This window comes from Panonychus citri, unplaced genomic scaffold (genome assembly GCF_014898815.1).
Source record: "Panonychus citri isolate SS breed McGregor unplaced genomic scaffold, ASM1489881v1 Contig00033, whole genome shotgun sequence".
Lineage (NCBI taxonomy): Eukaryota > Metazoa > Arthropoda > Arachnida > Trombidiformes > Tetranychidae > Panonychus > Panonychus citri.
Genome location: NW_026515438.1, coordinates 1068444 through 1088401, shown reverse-complemented (window position 1 = coordinate 1088401; position 19958 = coordinate 1068444). Strand labels below are relative to the sequence as shown.

The 19958-nt window shown below is 29.9% G+C and overlaps 2 protein-coding genes across 3 annotated transcripts; one reads left to right on the top strand and one right to left on the bottom strand.

Moving 5' to 3' along the window:
* The first annotated feature begins 664 nt into the window (after positions 1 to 664).
* Positions 665 to 6114, top strand: LOC128397459 (protein kinase C-binding protein NELL2-like). 2 transcript variants are annotated; one of them, XM_053358185.1, is made up of 5 exons: positions 665 to 1907; positions 1997 to 2673; positions 2776 to 3051; positions 4666 to 4769; positions 5661 to 6114. In XM_053358185.1, the coding sequence occupies exons 1-5, from the start codon at positions 845 to 847 to the stop codon at positions 5728 to 5730; spliced, it is 2190 nt and encodes a 729-aa protein (XP_053214160.1). In that variant the 5' UTR covers positions 665 to 844; the 3' UTR covers positions 5731 to 6114. The 2 variants fall into 2 exon arrangements, with proteins under 2 accessions (XP_053214160.1, XP_053214161.1); XM_053358186.1 differs by lacking the exon at positions 4666 to 4769.
* A 6513-nt stretch (positions 6115 to 12627) lies between these two features.
* LOC128397462 (protein kinase C-binding protein NELL2-like) lies at positions 12628 to 18675 on the bottom strand. Its single transcript, XM_053358188.1, is given in 8 exon segments — positions 12628 to 12806; positions 12885 to 13190; positions 15997 to 16190; positions 16193 to 16271; positions 16369 to 17045; positions 17140 to 17364; positions 17367 to 17474; positions 17477 to 18675. Coding segments are annotated over 7 exon segments (2100 nt in total). The 5' UTR covers positions 18195 to 18675; the 3' UTR covers positions 12628 to 12806; positions 12885 to 13091.
* Positions 18676 to 19958: the final 1283 nt, after the last annotated feature.

Here is a 19958-nt window from a genome sequence, read left to right as displayed (position 1 = left end):
TTTGAGTGTTTAATTGAATCTGTTTGTTTCACATTAATCAGATTTGATTGTCTGATAATTAAAGACCTTGTAGATTTACTTTCATCTAATTAATAAATTGCCACAAATCAAATTTAATAAATGTGACAGTTTTAGTTAAATTTTCTAGATACTCAATTTTAGGACTTAATCACAATTAGAAATCGTCCTTGAGTTTAAATAATCAAGGTTTAAGAACGACAACAATTTAAATCTCTAACTATTTTTTCATTTTCTCAATCAAAATGTGATCAATTTCTAACAACAATTAAACACTTTTGACAATCAAGTTAATTAGTACAATGGAAGAATTGAAGTTAATTGTGAGTTTGCCGATTTTCGATTCCAAATTGTTCAAAATGAGTTCGAAAAGTTTTGGACATTTGTTAATTAGATTACAAGTTTATCGAAATTGAATTGGAAATGAATTTTTTCAGCTGACAAACTTTTCCAAGTTTATCGATCAAGTGCTCAGGTTTTTGGTTCTAATCGAATGTGATCTTTAGATCAGCTGATTGTTACGATTTTCTTTTTTATTCATAATTCATTTGGAGAGCGCAAACTCATCATCTTATTTATCATCTTCTCTTCCTCTCTCTCGACGAGTGAGTATCTCACTTTACTATTGAGTTTGTATTAGTCTCAATTTAATGTTATCCTTAGACAAGTTAATTTTTCTCTATTCGTGACAAGTTCATTTCGTGAATCAATGGATAATATTGATTCACAATTTCCAAATTTCTTAGTTTGATTTCATAGTTTTTTAATTGTGCCATGAAAAGTTCATCCTCATCACTACTTCATCACCATCATCATTTTCATCATCATGTATGTGATTAATTTATTAGCATCCACTTTATTATCATTGGTAATAATAATATCATCATTGATTAGTGATGATAATTTGGTTAATTGTGTTGAAATTGGAATTGTAAATCTAAAAGAGTCAATCAGTGAACTTGAAGATTATGTGAAAAATTTGACTATCCAATTGCACCAAACTGAATTACGATTATCTCGAGTAGAAGATGATTGTAAATGTATCAATAGTAATTATAAGAGTGAGAATCAAATTAAACTCCAATTAGAGGTGGAGAGAGAAAGAGAGAGAGAAGAGAGAAAAGGAGAGAGAGAAAATTGTTTATTATCAAATGGATCTAGTGTTGTACATTCATCTAAATGGATTAGCAATTGTTCAAATTGTTTCTGTGATCATGGAGTAATTAATTGTTCCCCAATGAAATGTGATTCGCCGGTCAATTGTAAGGCAAGTTCCTTGTATTTCGCATCAGCGACTGATTGTTGTCCAATTTGTCACAAAAAGTGTCTCAAAGATGGAAAGTACATTGAACATAACGATGTCTACGTGAAAGACTGTGTCAAGTGCGTTTGTTATGAAGGGTCACTGCGGTGTAAGAGGTTGAATCCATTGAGTTATTGTCCACGATTAGAGTGTCCAGTTGAGAAGCAGTTCAAGGCTGATGGTGAATGTTGCAAGTATTGTGTGGACACCGATTTCTGTGGCAATGGACACGATTGTCATTCTAATGCGAATTGTATCAATTTAAAGACTGGATTCACCTGTAAATGTGCCGATGGGTATTGGGGAGACGGACGATTGTGTTCTGATATAAACGAATGCAATTCATTGGGTGGAATGGGAGGAAATCTATGTAGAGATAATACTAAATGTGTCAATACAAATGGTTCCTATTATTGTCAATGTTTACCTGGATTCCGACGACGAGATTCACTTAATTGTCTTGATATTGATGAATGTGCGACAAATGAACACAAATGCAATGAAAATAGTAAATGTATCAACACTCATGGTAATTATTCGTGTTTATGTTTACATGGATTCACTGGCGATGGTTTTAATTGTCAACGTGAGTTTTGTTTTCTTTTTTTTTCTTTTTTCTTTTGCTTTTTTTTCTTTTTTCTTTTCTGATCTCTAATCTCCCATTCTCATCATCAGCGATCTGTAATAAGAAATGTGCCAATGGTGGTAAATGTATTGGACCAGATAAATGTCTTTGTAAACGAGGATTTCATGGGAAATATTGTGAAAAAGATATCGATGAATGTTCATTGAATTTACATGAATGTCCATCCAATTCAAAGTGTATCAATAAACCGGGTTGGTATTATTGTCAATGTTTAGATGGTTATACAAGTTACATAGACAAAAGTGATTCTAATCATGATCAACTGAAATGCGTTGATTTAAATGAATGTAATACAAGAGTAGATACTTGTAATGAGGAAAGAATATGTGTCAATACTGAAGGTGGATATGAATGTCAATGTCCATCTTCATCTTCTTCCTCATCACCTTCATCTTCTTCATCTTCTTCTCTGGACTCTTCATGTTCAAGAGATTGTGTTGTCAATGGATTAAGACGATTACATGGATCTAAATGGGATTCAGAGTTTGATTCTTGTTTCCAATGTTCATGTTCATTTGGAGTAACTAATTGTTCAAAAAGACAATGTAATTGTAATTCAACAACAACAACAACAAATGATTCAATTGATTTTAATTGTTGTCCTGAGTGTAAAAAGTCAATTGATTGTGTTGATCAATTGGACGAAACAATTAAATATAAAAATGGACAAACTTGGTTATCCAAATGTAAATCCTGTCAATGTTTGGTAAGGTTAAATTCATTCATAATCATAATTATCAAAATTAACTAATTACTCTCTCTCTCTCTCTCTCTCTCTCTCGACTTTTGAATTTAAATTCATTTATAGTTTGGTGAATCAAAATGTCGCGATATTGATTGTCCACCAATAAAATGCTCAAATCCAATTAAATCTGCTGATGATTGTTGCCCTTATTGTGGTGATGATCCTTGTGGTGATTATATTGATGGTTTAGATAATCACAATTCATTTGACAATCTAATCAAACCTGGAATCTCAATTAACTCAAGTCTATCATCTGGTTGTATGTATCTTGGTAAATTATATGCAAATGATCAACAAATTGTAATTGGAAAAGATCCTTGTGCTAATTGTAAATGTAAGGTAAGTGTATTAATAGTAAATCATTTATATTAAATTTCTATTCTTGGCAAACATTAGGAGATGAAACAAAAGAAAAGGATTTTATCAGACTTCTTATATTTTCCCTCTCTTTTTCTCTTTCTTTATAATCCTTATCATCATCCGAACCAGATCCTCATCTTCATCATTGCTCTCTCTTTCTCTCTTCTTTTCATCGACCACAAGGTGTTAGTCTTCATTTATCTTCTTTTATCATTTCTCTCTCTTTTCTCTGGCCCCTTTGTCCCTCATCTCACGTGTCGCGTGCTTCAAGAAGCTGTAAAACTACCGGTGACTTGAAGGACGCGTCACGCGCGTTTACCTTTCACCTCTTGTCTCGTTGTTTACCTAATACAATGAATGTAACAGTTGATGTTGTAAAGTTTCATCGTCATGGTTACATCAAATTGAATGAATTACACAAATTCGACCCAATAGATTGAATAATGCAAAAGACAACAAATTAATATATTAATTAGTTAACAGTTAATTGTAATGATTGGATGACCATCCAACCATAGGGGAAGGGAAGAGCTCAAACTCACTCAAGGTCATCGTCAAAATGATTATCCTAAACTCACCCATTCACCTTTGACCAAACAAACTCTCTCAAAATACGTGCTAATAGTAGACATAATTTGCGAAACCATGACAACAATTAACCAAATCAAAAAGAGAAAACAAATGACCATTAAGAAAAGTCAATGTTTAGTCCATCAGAAGACTGACCTCAAGTTCGAGAACGGGGAAAACGCCTACTAATTGTTGAGTTTATCGATCAGCACTTTGGGGGATATCCTTTGATTACTCGCTAATTGTATTTACCCAAACAAAGTAATCATTTCACTTCAATAATTTGAGTAAATAATCATTGATTGACTGACCAATACTGACCAGTAACAGAATCAGAAAAGCCAAACAAAAGGTAAACACAATTATGACTCAGGTACAATTAACTCCTAAACAAATTATCAACAAGAACCCTTGAGGTAAACTATGGATAATAATCAGCTAGAACAATTTAAATTGTAACCCAGTTAATTGACCACTAAAAATAGATTAGTTTTTTTTGGAAACTTTTGTGTTGTTTCAACTGTCAGATGATAAATCAAATCAATTTGACTCTGAATAATTAATTGGGTGGAAAATGAATGAATCATGATTTTTATGTTAACTGCCATTGAACTTGAACTATCTTCGTGTCCATTAACCTATTACCTGATTCTAACTCCTTCCCCTTTTACACTGACCACTAACTTTTCATGGTCATCACATCCCAATGGAAACCATAGAGATGAGAATCAAAACTTTTGTTTCGATTTTGTTTCCTTGTTGATCTTTGATTACTGATTTCAGATTTCTATCAATCTTGCCATGACTCTTGATCTGCATTAACTAATCAACTCTACAATCAACTATTAATTAAAATCTAATAACATTGATTAACCTTTTCTCTTTCTTTTTTTCTTTTTTCTTTCTTCTTATGCATTTGTCTTAATTTTATTCATATCATTTCATTAATACTCTGAATTGTTTGTTCATTTGTATCAATTGTTGTGTCTTCCCAATCAATTTAACATTAACAATTTAATCCAGTTAACATCCAGTCAACAATCAGCTCAAACAATTAATCAATTAACCTCATCATCAGCATCGTCATTTATGAGATATGAAAATAATAATAATAATAATTATCATGGGTAATCAATTAATCCTTTTATCATAATCATAATTTAAATGCACGTTATTCACATAATCTCATTGCTATTGCACAACAACAAAAACACAAACAGAATCACAAACAACAATCATTTGAATAGCACGTATTTTAAATTGCTTGTCATTTGCACTCCAACAACAACAACAACAATCAAGTTAATCATTGATTGAATTTGCATGATTTATCCTTTGCCTTTTTATTTGCATCTTATCATTTGCTTGCATTTGCTTTTTATCACAATTAAGTTTGATCATTTTTGCTCTTTTGTTTATTATTTTAATTGTAACAATTTATTTCATTTTAAACTGCAACATATTTATAACTAAACCATTACCACAACTATTGGGGTATTGAGGTATTGAGGTAAATCCTAATCATCATTTTCATCTTCATCTCATCCTCATTATCATCATCTTCATCATCATCATCATCATATTTATCATCATCTTCATCTTCATTAACAAACTGTTGCCAGAATATGTTTACCTTATGTTGATTATTGTTGTTACAATTATGACAACATCAAATACTTTATTGTCACAATAATGACACTCGACACATCAGCTAATCAACTAATCAACTAATCAAAAACACTAATAATCATGTTCAATTAAATTATAGTAGTAATACAATCGAGCAATTAAATCAAACTTAATCACACAAACACACACACACATTTCTTGCTTAATTAAGCACATACATCGCTTATTATTATCACTACACTTCAAGATTATCATTCACTTTGCACGTTTATTTATTCAATCACAATTAATTTTACTTTCGTATAACTAATTAATTATTTGTATCATTACAATTAATCCTAATATTTTCACTTTCTTTTTCTATTCAACCCTTTATATATAATCAACAGAATGGTCGATTATGTTGTACATATAACACTCGTTGTATCGCTAATTTATCAACATCTTCAACCAATTTGAACACAATCAACTCAATAGATTCAAATTAAATCACCTATTCAAAAATGAACCAATCAATTTCTCATCGATTGATTATCAATAATTATCAATCATCAACTCATTCAATTTGTTGCCGACTCATCTGGTTTTAACCCTGTTGATCAATTCAAACAAAGCAATTCAACAATTAGTGCTGATGGTGACAAGAAAAAAAAACAGTTAATTGTTACAATTAAAATCTTATTGAGGTCGCACAAAAGTCAACAATCAAGGACAAGGAAACCAATCAAAAAATGAAACAAGTTACACAGCAACACAACTACAAATTGCATTAATTGTGCAATTTAAAAATCTAATTTATTAATTAATTTAATTTCTAATTGTTTACTGTACATAAGCCAAAAATACACTCATGTAATTATAATAACAATCAACTAAATTGCCAATCTCATGTTTTCTAATAAAAAAAAATCACATCGAGTGTAAAACAATCAAGACAAAGTGAACAATTTATTTTGATGTTAACCATTTTCCCCATGTAAATGTTGCAACATCTTCAATCTGAACACCTATGGTATTTTTACCCTGAGGGCAAATTGAAAGTCCCAGACAAAAAGTAATCAAGGTAACAATCAAGGCTAAAGCTTGACCAATACAACACCAATTAGAGTGAAATAATTTTCCTTACCTGTTGGGTGATACTGACCACCTCCTGTGACTTACCTTGTGGTCATTTGATTTGCTTGACCATCACTATTAAAGTATTTGCACCTCTCACTGTTAAATACATTGGGCCAGTTACTGATGATGATGATGACCATTGTCCACTTTAAAATTGAACAATATTGATAATGATTATAATCAATTAATGTCCAATAAGTTATTCAAATCAAATCTAATCAAAAGGTCAGATTAATTGTTGATAATCAACAGGGATTATCTCACCTTGATCATCAATGTTTTCGTGGTCTCATTCAACGTGGTGAAACTGTTAATTTATCACGAGAAATTAGTTAATTGTAAGAAGCAAGAAAAGGAAAACAAATCAAATCATTTATACTCGATTATCATTGATCATAAATTGTTACAATTAAATCATAAACACACATACAAGCCTTTACAATTAACACCAACGAGCACTTTGGCACTTTAACCATAATAAATTATCACAGTTAAATTGTTGCTCTTGATTGTTGGATATTCAATTTGTTTTTTTTTACCTTTAATCGATCTAATTTATTGCTTCTTTAGATTATAAATATAATTAAACGTTTTAAATTGATTGTATCTCGTTAATCCAATGGGATTGATTTAGTGATTAACTTAACGATTACGATTTGGAAACAAAATTTTCACCACAAGAAAAGAGTTAAAAGTTTAACCTCATCAATTACAATTTAATCACTTCACGATTGTTTAAATCGTAACCATTCACAATCTAGATTCGTGTTAATTACTCAAACAATTTAACTCTCTGATTACAATGATTTACAATTGTAATTAATATGAATTAATTAAAAATAAAGTTTTTCCATTTGAAGGTAACAAACAAAATGTTTAATCTCACAATTTGGTAACCACAATTAAGGTTACAAACTAAATTGTTTTGTTACTGTGGCGGAAAAATATTTATATTGATTGTTACAAAGATTAATGATTTTAATCAAAACATTTAATTCAAACAATTTAGTTAACTATTGAGTTAATTGTAAAGGTTAATTATAGTTGAAAGATACCATTGACTTTGTCTGGCATTAAATTGATCACAATTAAAATCCTTATGAAATGAAAAAGGAAAAGCAATTTAATGATTAATGACAATTAAATGCAATTTGCACCAATAATCAACAATTAACATGATAAAGAATATGAATTAAAAGTAAAGACAAACCTAAATCATCATCACCATTATGATTAACAATCAATCATTCATGATTATGATATTTGTAAATTCACAATATGAATCAATCAGAAAATTGTTGTTAACTTAAATTGTTGATTATCTTTGAAGGTGATTATTGAGAGGCCCATGAATTTGAATTGTTTAACTTTGTAGGCATCAAATTGTGTGTGAGTGTTTAAAGTTAATCCTTTTTCATTCATAATCAGCCAATTAGTTGAATTTAGTTTAGAATAACAATTAATCAGAATCAATGTGATCGAAAATCATGAAGAGACTCTTTCATTTCATGGAGAGAAAGTTCAATCTCGTTCATCGTTTCCGTTCAGAATTTGAGTTGTATGAATTTTCCATTTAATCATCATTATCATCCTTTGCTCTTTTCATACTTCCTTTTCATCATCATCATCATCTCGTCTTCATCTTCATCTTCATCTCCATCTTCTTAACTCTTGCGGTTAATGCTCTTGATTGTTTTGTTTTTTTTTCTTGTTTCTTTTTTCCCCTTAACTCTTTATGTACTTGATGATTTTGGCTTGTTTGTTGTTGTTGATACTTGAAAACTTGATTGGTGTTAATTGTTTTATGTTTGTTTGTTAATTGTTGCAATTAAAGTATAAGATGTTACAAAATCAAAAGAGAGATGATAAATTATGATGAAAGGGAAGGATTAACATGGAAATACACCTTCGAGTCAAGTGTAAGTTTGGGTAAGGTGGGTGAAGATAAATATACCACCACGAAGTAGGAGGAAGAAAAAAGGATGAAGATGAAGAGATGAGAGAAAATTATTGATGGAACCTTAATCATTATAATAATAATTGATTGAAGATGATACTCTGGTGTGTGTTGGTTTGATGATAATGTTTTCTTATCATCAGTCAGTTTGAAACATTGTATTTGATGCTTTTGTGTTTGACTTTGAAAAGGTGGATGATGATGATGAGAGAGAAGAATATGATGATTGACTCTTTTATCATCTTCCATCATAGAGAAAAGATTAGGTATGGAAAAAGAAAGAAAATGGTGATTTCTTTTTCTCTATCCTACTTCGATTTTCTCTTTGGACATAAACTTTTCTCTTCCTCTTCCTGTCTTAACTCTCTCTCTCTCTCATTCACTTCCACGAAATATCCTAGATGTGGATCGACTTTCTCCAAACTTTCTCTCTTCTTGACCATTGTGTCCACTATGTTTTCTATTCCTTAAGTGGGAGATAGAGAAAGTGAGAGAGTAACAATAAAGATAAAATGATGAAAAGGAAAAGGAGGAAGATAAATATGATAATAAAGTAAATAGAGGAAGAGGAAATGATTCAGTTTCTTGATTGCACGAATTAAGCTAAACGATAATTTTGCTGATCAACATTAAACTCCTTTGGTTTATCTTTCCTTCATCATATCCGAATGTCCATCGCCCTCTTAATGATTATAACTCTTTTTGTCATCATCAGGTAGGAGGAGATCATCAAACGAGAGAGAGAGAAGAGTAATTTTCATTCTCATCATCATCATCATAACAATAGACAAGGTATCTTCATCTTCATCTTCATCTTCGTCTTCATCATCAATTTTATCACAAAGCTCATTAGGTTAACTATTGCTTCCTTGTATATTATAATATACAAGGAACCAAAGGTTGTATCAAATTTAATCATAATCATCATTATAATCTTAATCAACTTAATCATCATCAATAATAATCTCCAGGTTAATGACAATATCAATTTGATCAATTTTGTGAATATTTGGTTGAGAATCAATTTTGTATTTCAACTAGATTAAATTAACATCAACGGTGATCTTAATTATGAGATGATGATGATCAAAATGAAGTTTCTTGAATAATCAAGTTAATCACTCACTGATGCTGGTTAATTTTAACATTAATCATCAAATAGTGGATGCGGTTAATGATGATCATCATAATGATAATGAACCTTAATGAGTTGATTAACACAATACAACTTTGTTAACTAACAATGGATTTGGTTAATTATTGCAGGAAAAATTTTCCACAAATTAATTGATTGATTAACTTTACTCTACTTGATGATATTTAGTAATTAACCAACATCTTAATTGTAAATTATAAATAACTAAGGATAAAGTCAATAGGAAACAATGGAAATTGAAAAAAAAATTAGATCAACTCACTAGTTAATTAACTAATTGTTACGGTGGCTTAAGGGTCAGGGCTGTAATTTGATTAATCAAATAATCAATCGTATAGCAATTAACAGTTTACTAAATTTTGACCTACAATTAACAACCAAATCAAAATTAATTATCAAGGATATCGCAGCATCAGGATCAGGTAAGTTTAATTGTTTACAACAATTAGATTAAGAAATTAGTTATATCTACAGTTTAATTAATTCAGCCCCTTAATCACAATCCTTAATCTTGAATTAATTTCTGAACTGGATTAACAAACTTCATTATAAACAGTTGATGAAACTTTTTTTTCTAATAATATATTTGACAATTTAACCTAAATCTTTCAAAGTAAATTAAAAGTTTACGTTGTAAACCAATCAAATAGATTAATCTGATTGTGAACAATTAAATTTAACACCAACAAATTTTTAATCAAATAGTAAATAAGAAATGAAAAATTAAACTTGATGATGATCATCAGAATCTGTTCATCTCTTATTAGTTAGTTAGTGATGTTAATCAAGAGAAACCAAAACCGTGATCAACAAAACCTAATCAGTATTTAAGTTAATCAGTTGATTGGCATTGATTAAAACCTGTCAACAATTTAATCAATCGTAATTGAGTAAAGGTTAACACAGATAAAAGCTTATTGATGATTAGTATTATCATAATTAACTCTTTCCTCTCAACATCATCTTAATCATTAACGATATCATTATAATCATCTTTGGATCATTTTTAATCATTCCTCCTACGTGGTGATTAACAACCCAACAATTAAGGCACACACACAAACAGAATCGTAACAATTAAGGAAGAGAGAGTGAATATCTCATGTTAATCTTCATTCCTAATTAATTGTTAACGACACAATCAGATGTTGATTGAAATCTTAATCAATGGTGAACAATTTGTAACAATTAAGACAATAACTGTACATCTCTCTTATTGGTTAACTTTAATTGTTGGTGATTAACGTTGATTCATCTTATTGGTTACAAGGAAAAAGTTTCAGGCTTTTAAGGTTAAGATGATCTTTTAAAAAGTTGATTAACTGATCAAACTTTAATTGCTTGGATAATATTTAGATACATTTATTGTTTATATCTATTGGAGTTAAGGTAACAACTAAATTGTTGGTCTAAAAGTAATTACAGTTAGTTAATGATGATTGGGTTTCAAAAGAGTCAAACTTTAATCATGATAAAGAAACAATTAAAATGTCACAAAATGTTGCCCTTAGATCCCAATCAGATGAACCCAAAGATATACAGGGTTGGTCAGGTAACACTTTCCGAAACTTTAACAAGGTCGAAATCCCTTTCACTAGGATTTATGACCACTGGTCAGTAGCTCAAAGCAATTAACATAACTATCGTTAACTGGTCAACCAATTTGTAAACATTTTACCAGAACGAGATATAAATGATTATCTTGATAACGATAAGGTAACAATTTAAACGATAACAATCAAACTGATTCACTTGCAAGGGTCAACATTTATGTCCACAAGTGAACGACAATCAATCAAATGACCATTGCAACAATTGAGCTAATTTTTTGTTTCTTTCAAGTTTACCATTTGATTTTTTTCTCTTCCTTTCCAATATCAATTGAAAGTTTCTCTTTCATTATTTAATCATCATCGCGACGATTAAATTGATTATCTACCTGGAACTGAATTAACTCTCACTTTTAATGCTATTCGATTGTATCATGATCATGGGAGCAATTTCAGTTCTATTGGAATGAGAAATGATGATCAAGATACTGATTAACATGCTACTATTTAGATAACATGACAATTTTGTCTGCAATTTAAAAGTTAATTATGATTATTACCTTTAACTTTTCGTGTTGTTATTAACTAAATAATGATGATTATTAACTTGATTAGTTAATCTGTTTGAGTTAATTTTAAACAGAGAGAGTAAGAAATTAACTTTTATCTTGATTAACTTTCATATTCAATTCAATTTTCAAACGAGATCAGTTTTAAGAGATTGATAATTAATACAATTTAAGTTGATAAGAATTGCAATTAATTAATCATTCCTGTCAGACTTGATTGTGATTAACTATCAGAAATTTGTTGCTCATCATCATCATTCAATTTTAGATAATGTTAGCAAAATGGTTTATTAATTGTTTCATTTTCATTAATCATTTTCAACTTTCTGGTTTTAATTCATCAAATTTTGAGTCAACAATTAGTTTCATAATTAACTTACCTGTTATTGTGCAATTGTTTTACTAATTGTTAGTGATTAAGTGGTAATATAACTCACTAGATAACTTAATTGTTGATTTATCAAAGAAAAAGGTTATTTAATTGTTACCAAAACAATTAATTGTAATCATAAACTTTTCTCTCTTTTCTTAAATTGTTGTTCTTGTTGTTATAACGGAAATACACAAACTTATTATGATAACAATTAACTTAATCATTATGTTTCCGGACAAATGGTTCACGTTATTAATAGTTGATGGTTCATGATTTACTTGATTAAAGGTAAATTATGTTTATCTCATTAAATTGTTATTGATCAATTTTCTAATTGTAACCAACTAGTTTTTGTACAACTTGTACAATTAGTATTGATATTAAGGATTAGTTTAATTGCTCAGTTAGTACGTTAGTTGGTTAATTGTCATTCTGATCACAAATTCAATCAAATTGTTGATTAAATTTATGATTATCAGGAAATAGATTTAGTTTTTATCTAGTTTAAGGTCAGTTGAGGCCAATTTTAGATTCATTTGAGTTTGATTTCAATTCATTCAATTAACTATCAATGATTTTAAATGATCACAATTAAGCAAAGACAAACTAATTACTCCATGTGAATTTTTTGGTGTATAACAATTTGAATTTTATTATTATTACAATTAAATATTAAATCAATAAAATAACAAGTTGATTAGAAATACAAAAAAAACATTTACAATTGATGAGTTTCTGTTAATTTAGTTTGTGGTGAGAATGTAAATTGTGACAATTAAGTATTAGAATTGTGAAACATTTTATTAATTATCTGTAAAGAGAGGATTAAATTGATTAGTTGTTAATTGTTACACGTTTTGTCTTGTTAATTGTTGATTAATAAGCTTACCTTTAAGTTATTCTGATTGTTAATCAAATAAATGGATTTTGATTCTCAAGCAATAAATAATCATTGATGATCATTAGTTTAGATCAACTGAATCAACAATTAAATTGTTCAACGATCAAAGTTTACCATTTGTTGATACTCATTGGTATTGCTTTTATCCAATTGGGGTTGATTCATCAATTAACTGTTCATTTTTGAATAGGTGATTTAATTTGAATCTATTGAGTTGATTGTGTTCAAATTGGTTGAAGATGTTGATAAATTAGCGATACAACGAGTGTTATATGTACAACATAATCGACCATTCTGTTGATTATATATAAAGGGTTGAATAGAAAAAGAAAGTGAAAATATTAGGATTAATTGTAATGATACAAATAATTAATTAGTTATACGAAAGTAAAATTAATTGTGATTGAATAAATAAACGTGCAAAGTGAATGATAATCTTGAAGTGTAGTGATAATAATAAGCGATGTATGTGCTTAATTAAGCAAGAAATGTGTGTGTGTGTTTGTGTGATTAAGTTTGATTTAATTGCTCGATTGTATTACTACTATAATTTAATTGAACATGATTATTAGTGTTTTTGATTAGTTGATTAGCTGATGTGTCGAGTGTCATTATTGTGACAATAAAGTATTTGATGTTGTCATAATTGTAACAACAATAATCAACATAAGGTAAACATATTCTGGCAACAGTTTGTTAATGAAGATGAAGATGAGATGATGATAAATATGATGATGATGATAATGAGGATGAGATGAAGATGAAGATGAAGATGAAAATGATGATTAGGATTTACCTCAATACCTCAATACCCCAATAGTTGTGGTAATGGTTCAGTTATAAATATGTTGCAGTTTAAAATGAAATAAATTGTTACAATTAAAATAATAAACAAAAGAGCAAAAATGATCAAACTTAATTGTGATAAAAAGTCAATGCAAGCAAATGATAAGATGCAAATAAAAAGGCAAAGGATAAATCATGCAAATTCAATCAATGATTAACTTGATTGTTGTTGTTGGAGTGCAAATGACAAGCAATTTAAAATACGTGCTATTCAAATGATTGTTGTTTGTGATTCTGTTTGTGTTTTTGTTGTTGTGCAATAGCAATGAGATTATGTGAATAACGTGCATTTAAATTATGATTATGATAAAAGGATTAATTGATTACCCATGATAATTATTATTTTCATATCTCATAAATGACGATGCTGATGATGAGGTTAATTGATTAATTGTTTGAGCTGATTGTTGACTGGATGTTAACTGGATTAAATTGTTAATGTTAAATTGATTGGGAAGACACAACAATTGATACAAATGAACAAACAATTGACAATTTAAATTAAAATGATACAAATCAAACATGAGACAAATGCATAAGAAGAAAGAAAAAAAAAAAAGAGAAATTAAATGTTAATCATTTGATTACAAGTTGACAATTGACAATTAAGGATTAGGTTGTGAGGAGAAAGAAGAATCAAAGTTGATTGTTTATTGTTTGGTTTCCATGAGAATTGAAAAGATTATCATTGATCATTAAGGTAGAAAATTCGAAGTGAAAGTGGAAAGGACGAGGCAGAAGAGAAGAGTAAGAGAGAGAGAGAGAGAGAGAGAGAGAGAGAGAGAGAGATTTCAAGGTGAATAACACATAACATAGAGATGATTCATTCGAAATCATAATTCGTATTTATGGTGATCAATTAATTATTCATTCGGATTTTCCATTCACTTGACCAACTATATTTTCATCTCATTAAATTTACTTGTTTACTTTTCGATAATTTCACTCAATCCAATTGCTAAAAGCGATAAACTTGCGATTTGTTTACATTTGGAATTTAATATGGAGAAAAAAACTAATAAATCGCCTCAAGACTTTTCGAGTTAATAATTTTTCTTGTTTGTTTGTTTACTTTTTACTACGAAATTATTATTCATAATTGTATTTAGTTGGTCAGTACTCGGATCTCTCAGTGGTCATTATGATAATTGTTGTTTTTATTTATGTTCCGAGTTAATAGAAGTAGAAGTGTATCAAAGGATAGAGATTATTGTAAATAGAAAAAGAAATAGAAATGGATCAATATGAAGAAGAGAAAAGAAGAGAAAAGGAAAGAAAAAAAACTAATCTCATTTACCTTTTTTTTCGATATTAGACACTTTTCTCTCTCTCTCTTTCTTTCTTTCTTTTCTCTGTTTTTCTCTATGAACATTTGCTCGTGAATCGATTTGAGGTCAAAATGTGCATTTCGACCCAATTTGTTTCTTCGATTCTAAATACTAACAAACATAACGGATAAGAGAATCGAAAAAAGGAAAAGAAAAAAAATTCTAATAGAGAAAGTTTTTTCTCTCTCTTTTTTATTATTCGTCTGATACCAAACACATTGCGATTAATGAATGTAACTGTTTGATTGAATATGAGGGAGAGATGAGATGAGATGATGAGGATAAAGATGATTAGAAGTAAAGGTAAATTAATAGAAAGAAGAAAAGAGAGGATGGAAGGGGAATAATCGTAACAATAGATCACTTATACAGTAAAAAGAGGGGAAGAAACAGATGCTTATGGAGGATGAAGATGAAGAAAGAAAGAGAGAGAAAGAGAGAGAGAGAGATGACGATGAGAATGTGGTGCTAGTACCAGGTGAAGAGAAAGACATTGGCACGAGCCACAGTTACACTTACTTTCTCTTCTCTTAGAAAAAAGAAAGAATAAGAAAAAAGAGAAAAAAAGAACAGAAAGAAAGAGGAAGAAAGAGAAGGTAAATGCGCGTGACGCGTGTTCAGAGTCACCGGTAGTTTTAATGCTTCTGAAACACGCGACACGCGTACGATGATAAGAGAGAAGAGGATAACACCTTGTGGTCGATGGTATACAAGGGAGAGAACGAAAGATAGAAGAGAGAGAGAGAAAGAGAGAGAGAGAGAGAGCGATTGTCTCCCTCTCTCTTTGGATGAAGATAAGGGACAAGGATGATAAAAGGAAGAAGAAAAGAAGAGGGAAAATATTTCATCAATTTTCGTCCAATTCGAAGACTTAAAAATTAATAAAATCCTTTTTTCTTCTCTTTCCTTTTGTTTTGTTCACTTACTTTACATTTACAATTAGCACAAGGATCTTTTCCAATTACAATTTGTTGATCATTTGCATATAATTTACCAAGATACATACAACCAGATGATAGACTTGAGTTAATTGAGATTCCAGGTTTGATTAGATTGTCAAATGAATTGTGATTATCTAAACCATCAATATAATCACCACAAGGATCATCACCACAATAAGGCAACAATCATCAGCAGATTTAATTGGATTTGAGCATTTTATTGGTGGACAATCAATATCGCGACATTTTGATTCACCAAACTATCAATGAATTTAAATTCAAAAGTCGAAAAGAGAGAGAGAGAGAGAGTAATTAGTTAATTTTGATAATTATGATTATGAATGAATTTAACCTTACCAAACATTGACAGGATTTACATTTGGATAACCAAGTTTGTCCATTTTTATATTTAATTGTTTCGTCCAATTGATCAACACAATCAATTGACTTTTTACACTCAGGACAACAATTGAAATCAATTGAATCATTTGTTGTTGTTGTTGAATTACAATTACATTGTCTTTTTGAACAATTAGTTACTCCAAATGAACATGAACATTGGAAACAAGAATCAAACTCTGAATCCCATTTAGATCCATGTAATCGTCTTAATCCATTGACAACACAATCTCTTGAACATGAAGAGTCCAGAGAAGAAGATGAAGATGATGAGGAAGATGAGGAAGATGAGGAAGAAGATGGACATTGACATTGATATCCACCTTCAGTATTGACACATATTCTTTCCTCATTACAAGTATCTACTCTTGTATTACATTCATTTAAATCAACGCATTTCAGTTGATCATGATTAGAATCACTTTTGTCTATGTAACTTGTATAACCATCTAAACATTGACAATAATACCAACCCGGTTTATTGATACACTTTGAATTGGATGGACATTCATGTAAATTCAATGAACATTCATCGATATCTTTTTCACAATATTTCCCATGAAATCCTCGTTTACAAAGACATTTATCTGGTCCAATACATTTACCACCATTGGCACATTTCTTATTACAGATCGCTGATGGAGATGAATGGGAGATTAGAATTGGACATTAGAGATCAGAAAAGAAAAAGAAAAAGAAAAAGAAAAAGAAAAAGAAAACAAAACTCACGTTGACAATTAAAACCATCGCCAGTGAATCCATGTAAACATAAACACGAATAATTACCATGAGTGTTGATACATTTACTATTTTCATTGCATTTGTGTTCATTTGTCGCACATTCATCAATATCAAGACAATTAAGTGAATCTCGTCGTCGGAATCCAGGTAAACATTGACAATAATAGGAACCATTTGTATTGACACATTTAGTATTATCTCTACATAGATTTCTCCCATTCCACCCAATGAATTGCATTCGTTTATATCAGAACACAATCGTCCGTCTCCCCAATACCCATCGGCACATTTACAGGTGAATCCAGTCTTTAAATTGATACATTCGCATTAGAATGACAATCGTGTCCATTGCCACAGAAATCGGTGTCCACACAATACTTGCAACATTCACCATCAGCCTTGAACTGCTTCTCAACTGGACACTCTAATCGTGGACAATAACTCAATGGATTCAACCTCTTACACCGCAGTGACCCTTCATAACAAACGCACTTGACACAGTCTTTCACGTAGACATCGTTATGTTCAATGTACTTTCCATCTTTGAGACACTTTTTGTGACAAATTGGACAACAATCAGTCGCTGATGCGAAATACAAGGAACTTGCCTTACAATTGACCGGCGAATCACATTTCATTGGGGAACAATTAATTACTCCATGATCACAGAAACAATTTGAACAATTGCTAATCCATTTAGATGAATGTACAACACTAGATCCATTTGATAATAAACAATTTTCTCTCTCTCTTTCTCTCTCTCCTTTTCTCTCCACCTCTAATTGGAGTTTAATTTGATTCTCACTCTTATAATTACTATTGATACATTTACAATCATCTTCTACTCGAGATAATCGTAATTCAGTTTGGTGCAATTGGATAGTCAAATTTTTCACATAATCTTCAAGTTCACTGATTGACTCTTTTAGATTTACAATTCCAATTTCAACACAATTAACAACCAAATTATCATCACTAATCAATGATGATATTATTATTGCTAATAATAATAGAGATGATCGCAATAAATTAATCATATTCATTGTGATGAAAATGATGAAAATGATGATGATGATGATGAGATTGGTGATGATCAATATTAACAATCATCTTGTTGGTGTCACAAAATCATATCTTTCAACACAATTAGTTGATTGTGAATGAAAAATGAATAAAAACTCAATATAATCCATTGCAAGTCCACTAATCATCAAATTCGCGATATTAATAATATTTTAATATGATAACATGAAACAATTGTTTCGATAACAAACAAACAAAATTAACTTGATCTCTTTCAACTTGATACCAAACATCAATTGCTAATATAAAAAGTAAAGTGAGAGATTTTCACTCGTACAAGAAGATAAACAGAGGGAGAGATCCTGATGGTGGTGATGGTGATGATGATGATGATGAGTATGCGCTCTATCCAGGTAACAATAATAATACTCATCATCATCATCATCAACATCATTATTGGCACGTACTTAAAACGCGTGTTTATGTTTCTCCTTAACAAACGTTACTGTTATTTTCTTACATATTAACATACATCATTTATTATCACTGACAAACAACAGTATCGATTAATACTATCAACTATTAATAATAATCAAGAAACAAAAACAACAATTAACCAACCAAATCAACCATCATCTATTACTATTATCATCCATAATCAACAATTATCATCATCATCATCATTATCAATGATCATATGTTACAAAATATGTTTACTATCCAATAGTCTCTCCAATTAAATATTTTTTCGAGCTGGATCCAAGTCGATAAATTGTAACAAAGTGTAACCCTTTTCCTTTAATGATTGGACGAGTTTGGTCGTCTCCGGTCTTCCGCCCCGGTCATCAAAGTTTCGGATATTCTCAATATCAGTTCAAACAACGGAGATTTCTAAATTTGAATATATAATAAGCAGTGATAGTGTAAAGTGACGTAAATCGTGTTGAACTGTTAACTTTTTACACTTTCATATTCAAGATCACCGAAATATTTTTCTGCATAATTTTCCATCAGAAAGAAAATCACGTGGTTATAACTCGTAGAGCAAATTGAGAAAATCATGTCAAAAGTGATCTGACTCCTTACAATCTATGATTTCATGATATGTTTTAGATTCACTTTCTCTTTGAATTGCAAAAAATATTTTGTATCCACATAAGTAATGTCATTTTTTGATTGGTTTGACGCAATTTTGATTTTTCGAAAATTAGTTGATAATAAATTACAAAAAAAAACTAACATTGATTAGTTGAACATTTGGCTTCAAAGTGCTATAAATGTTATTATATTCTAGCGATTAATTTCTCTAATTTATTAATTAATCTAAACCAACCTTTTCTTCGTTTCTGATATCAAATTTTCGAAGTGACCTTCCTTAATCTTCCAATTTTAAAATTTTCACAATTAACTAATCGTCGATTTCCAAGAAATTGTCCAACGAGTGAACGGTAACTAAAAAACGACATTACTTACATTGTATGTAGATACCTAATATTTACGTGATTCAAGTCGAACATTTGATGATCAAATGATCTCTAAATATAGTATGATGAGAAGTTATTCAATTATGAAATGTATCTGTCTGAGGTTTGACCTTCATAGTCCAAAAAAGTTCGGAATAACCTTCATAAATGTGCATAAAATGAAGTTGAAATGCCATGTACACAATTCTCTTCATCAGGATCATTATCATCTCATTCAGCTTAACGTCTCCTCGTCAGATTGATTCAGAGTATTGTCAAATCTTGTGTAATAATCAAGATGTCACTCATCTGGGAACTCTC